Source organism: Tachysurus vachellii, chromosome 9 (assembly GCF_030014155.1).
Source record: "Tachysurus vachellii isolate PV-2020 chromosome 9, HZAU_Pvac_v1, whole genome shotgun sequence".
NCBI classification, from domain to species: domain Eukaryota; kingdom Metazoa; phylum Chordata; class Actinopteri; order Siluriformes; family Bagridae; genus Tachysurus; species Tachysurus vachellii.
Genome location: NC_083468.1, coordinates 28,043,596 through 28,048,595, shown reverse-complemented (window position 1 = coordinate 28,048,595; position 5,000 = coordinate 28,043,596). Strand labels below are relative to the sequence as shown.

Below are 5,000 nucleotides of genomic sequence, written 5' to 3'. Positions count from 1 at the left end.
AAACACGGACACTAAAACACACACTCTACTACACTAATACCTACATTAGTGTTTACAGGAGTGTGGGTCAGACGGAGAAACAATTAGTTCAGTGACTGAAACACGTGGAAACATTCAGCAAAAGTGGAAGTGTGGAGTGCGAGAAGGACCTGAGGTTCATCACACCTGATCCTGTGTGTCTCGCTAGTTCACTCAGCAGCACTGTCAAGATTTCTGCTAACTCACACAAACCTAGCATTTGTCTAGCTAACTAATTTACCTAGATAAATAAACTGAGTTAAACTTTACTCTACACAATTCTTTAGCTTAAATTGTGTGTGTGTGTGTGTGTGTGTGTGTGTGTGTGTGTGTGCGGAGGTGAAGTTTGGTATTAATGCAGTCACACAATTAAACAGCAGCTGTAGATAAACTTAAGTTGTCTCTGAAAACAGAATCTGACCGAAGCGTGCCATATTAAGCCCCGCCCACAACATGTTTATTGGTTGTCGTGTGTTAATCAGCAGATATAATTCAGGCTTGAATACTAGAAGCTGCTCCAGCTCTCACTATCTAGACGTCTTCATTCAGTTAATGCGGCCTTTAGTCCCACCTACTTTCACTGTAAGTGGGAATTTGACTGATATCACCGGTGGCCAATCACAAACTGGCCAATATTCCCGTTTAGTCGTAACAAACTGTACGATAAAATTATTCAGTGAGCGTTCTTTGGTCCAGTGAATGTTGAATTTGGTCCAATTCAAATGTTTGTTTTGAATAAAAACGAGAAGAATGAATCAGATTTCATCCTTTAAGATGCTGAAGCTTCTAAAGTGTTCAACAGATACGAGTTCCTCCGTATCCTAGGGCTGAAGAACCTGAGGCTCGCACTAGTGCTGCCTTCCAGTTCTGTCAGAAACATCACGATTACTCAGTAAACACACGTGAACGCAGCCACCGTGTCACAACAGGAGAACTCGTAATAATGAAGACGTCACAATAGAACGTGAGCTTGAAAGCATGAGCACAAGTGCTGAACATGCAGCTTCATTCTGCAGCTCTTTATCTTCTCATTTTCTCACACTCTTCATTTTTTTAGACACATCATGTTGTAATCACAGACCTCTGACAGCAACGTAGTACTTCCCCAGGAACAACTGCTGTTGGGGTGGAGCCTGCTGTTTAAACTGCTGATTGGTTCAAATTATACAACATAAAATCTGATGAGCATGAGGAACCTGAGGAGCCTGCAATGACACCTTGCTAATGACAAGAGGATCTTTCCACGGCTGGATTTTTCTGGATGCTTGTAGTTTAAGAATTCAATAAAGAAATAAATTAGTCTGAACTTCCTCCATGTTCACGCCGGATCCTCGGATCTGGTGCGCAGTTCGAATCACGACATCGGGTTCTTCAACTGGTTCTTCAACTATTGGTTTCTTATTCTGAAAAGTCCCTGAACTTTTTAGTTACTCAGAATATTCCAGAACCTTAGTAGAAGTCACTCATGTCTCAGTCAGTAGATGCTAGTATTGCTCAATGGAATGCTAATTTAGCACCGCTAGCTAATCCAATCAGATTTCATGATTAATCTCAGAGTTTAGCTGATGAATGTTGTGGAGTTCAGCTTGCTAAAATATCTGACTAGCTAAAAGTTCCTGTAGTAAAAACCAACACAAGAGATTGCACCAAGTAACAGCATAATGTTAGTTTGGTTATCAACTGTAGGTGAAACGATTGTTGTAAAATTGCTAAAAAAAAAAAAAAAAAGTATTTTAGATGAACACGTTGTTCAAGTGTTTAAACGCTAGTGTTAAACTCATCATCCAACTGAGTCTCAGCTTGTGTAACCGCCTCGCTAGCTAACTGTGTGACTTCACTGCTCCGTGAGAAGAGTTAGCCAAATATCACCCAACAATCTGGACAACTGAGACACGCCTGTTAGCGGTTAGCTGTTAGCTACTGTATACCAGAGAGCTTCGGATGATGTCACACGAGCAGCTGTAAACAACACAAAGGCTTCAGGTGTGTAAGAGGAACCAGTTGTCTTCAAATATAAGTTCATAAGATTCCCAATGTCTATCGCACACAGCGTTCTGGGCTCTGATTGGTGTTCAGGTGTTGATTAACTTTCTCTCAGTAGAGAGCGACGTGCTATTAGACTGTAGTACAGCTTTATATTAATGTACTGACTCTAACAACCTTATCGTTACAGTATCTTCACACACCTCAGTATATCGACACTATACTGAAAATATTGGCACCCTGTACAACCTACAAGGAACAAATGAACCCCAAGATCATGTGACTGTGACCTGTTTAATAATTGGTCAGATGCAGAAACGCAACATTTTGTAAATATATAGATAGAGAAACGTTTTCTTCTGAGATGTTTAACGACAGCTTCCAGCTGAACAGTTCATCAAGTGGGAGTTTCACTAAAAAAGTGTTTTTTGTATGAATTTTTACAGTCATCGGTTATGCAACTTACGAGGACGAGCGTCTGCTGATGGCCTCAACACACACACACACACACACACACACACACACGCACACACACGATAATGTGAGGCAGGGGTGTGTGTGATAAATCTTTTCTTGATTCATTTGCATCAAAAAAAGAAAGAACCTTCAGTCAGCGTTACTCCAGGTTACGAAACGTACGCTTAAGTGTCACAAAACAAATCCGTAGACCGTGTACGAGTGAACTAAAGATAATTTAATGCTTAAAATCCTAAATTCTCAAATATTTTAGACAAATTGTGATGAGAATATAAACTACACTGCAGGAAGTGGGTGGAGCTTCAAATGAATCAAATTAGGAGAAAATATCAAAAAAAAAAAAAAATCAAGGATTCGAACAATTTCCATAAGCACTAGGGGCATGTTGCTGGCCTACAGTGTGTGTGTGTGTGTGTGTGTGTGTGTGTGTGTGTGTGTGTGTGTGTGTGTGAGTGTGTGTGAGTGTGTGTGAGCGAGAGAGACAGAGAGGGAGAGAGTCTTCCTAGAATCCTGGAGTCAACACACACACACGAAATAGACCCTCCGCTGACATTAAGCACATTCACATTCACCCTGCATGCAACACACACACACACACACACACACACACACAGACCAACATTAATTTCTCGTCACAATAATTTTATCCCGGTGTCTGATATTTTCACGATCTGATCTATTCTGTCGATCCCATTTCTCACACTCATGAAGGCTGCAGATAAAGTGCCATGTGTCCTTCTTATAGAAGGCAATCCCATAATTCCATGGGGGAATAAAAAAAAAACACAACATAGAGGTCAGAAATGACATAAGAACCATGATAAAGTGTTGAATTTAATATCAACTTACACTTTGTGTGTGTGTGTGTGTGTGTGTGTGTGTCACCTTGTGCTCAGAGGCCTTGATGGGGCAGTTCTGAGTGTTGTTACCCTGCGGGGGGGAGTGTGGGGGGCAGTCCTCGGACTCTTTTCCACTGTGATACACCACCCGATCCGAGATATGGATGCTGGAAGCACAGCCCATGCTTCACTCCCGCTTCTTCCCCGTTTTCTCTTCTTCTCGTCTCGTTGTGTCCCTCAAGCCAGGACGACTAGCTAGGTCTTTCTCTCTCAGGTTCTCCACTCCTGCTTTCTTTGTCCAGACCTGTTATGTCCTTTCCTTAGATCCTCATAGAAAGCCTTTTAGATCTCCAGACCAGGCAGATGAAGTTCTGTAGTTTATCTTTTTAACTCAACTCCTCCACACAAGGCCTCAGATTCCCCAGACGACTTGTTGATCATCTAAATCCCCCCCGATCCAAGCTGAGAGTTGATCTCCTTTGGCTTATCTTCTTCTTCCCTTTGACTCGAGTCCTTCTGATCAGGCCTGTTATGTTATGTTCTCCACTTGTTCCACTTCTTGTAGACTTTTCAAATTCTCTGCTTCTACAAAGTTCTACAAACCAGGTCAGGCACGTTATGTTCTCTAGATCTTCACGTTGAGTTCTTCTCCTCCGACCGAGGCCTGCTCTCGTTCTCCGCTTGTTCCTTTATCTTAAAGTCCACCTAGAAGGCCATTTAGATATTCCACACAAGTTTCTCCAAACCAGGTCAAGAACATTCTGTTCTCCACTTGATTATCTTCTTCTTGTCCTTCTCTTGTCCTTTATTTCCCTATTTGTATGCATTAATAATTATAATAATTGATGACACTAATAATAATAATAAGATAATTGTTTATCTTCCTTTTCCCCCCCTCCCCCCTGACCAGGAAACAGATTTCCTCTCGCGCTCAAACTCCATGGAGCTCCATTTTAGAACAAACCCCCTTCATTCCACATCATCATCTTCATCATCATCATCTTCTTCATCATCATCATCATCATTCTGACCATCCTCATCATCAGTCCGTCATCCTGTCTGTACAGTACCCCAGTAGAGGACAGAGCTGTGGTCCTGAGCTCAGTCCCAGGCCGGAGTTTGCTCCATGTTTTGGCCTTGTTTGATTTTTTTATGCTTATTTTTTTTTTTTTACTCCACCCTGAAATAGAGAAGCGCGGTGTTGGTGCCGGAGATCCTGTGCGCTTCACCAGCAGACCTTCAGCATTACATTACACTGCGGATTCGATCCTTTATCACATTTTACACCCAAAAACAGCGCAGTTTCCGAGGGCGCTGTGCGCGTGCGCTCGCATCCGAGATGGGGAGGAAAAATCCGTGTTTTTTTACAGAAAGACAGAGAAAAAAGCGCCGAACGGAGAAACGCACGGCCTCCGATTTCTGCTGCTTTACACCAGGCACAAGAAGGAGAAGAGATGAAGGCTTCAGGCTGTCAGACTGTGTGCGGGTCGCAGCCCCGCGTGTGCGGAGCGAATCGGAGCCCAAACAGCGGAACACAAACGGAATAAAGGTGTTTTTCTGCTCCGCGTCTTTTCCAGTCCTTCAGCGCTGCTTGACAGCAGCAGATCCAATAAAAGCACGCGCGAGGATTGACCTACAGCCTCTACTGACGTCAATGCAAATGAACCGCGCGCGGCCAATCAG

General features: G+C 42.9%; 1 protein-coding gene across 2 annotated transcripts in view; it reads right to left on the bottom strand.

Annotated features, from left to right (window-relative positions):
• pde8a (phosphodiesterase 8A) overlaps positions 1–4,942 on the bottom strand; it is a 45,234-nt gene extending 40,292 nt beyond the window's left edge. For both annotated transcript variants that reach the window (XM_060878470.1, XM_060878468.1), the window contains exon 1: positions 3,364–4,942. In XM_060878470.1, the coding sequence (XP_060734453.1) occupies positions 3,364–3,501 (138 nt within the window). In that variant the 5' untranslated portion in view covers positions 3,502–4,942. The remainder of the gene's footprint in view (positions 1–3,363) is intronic.
• Positions 4,943–5,000: the final 58 nt, after the last annotated feature.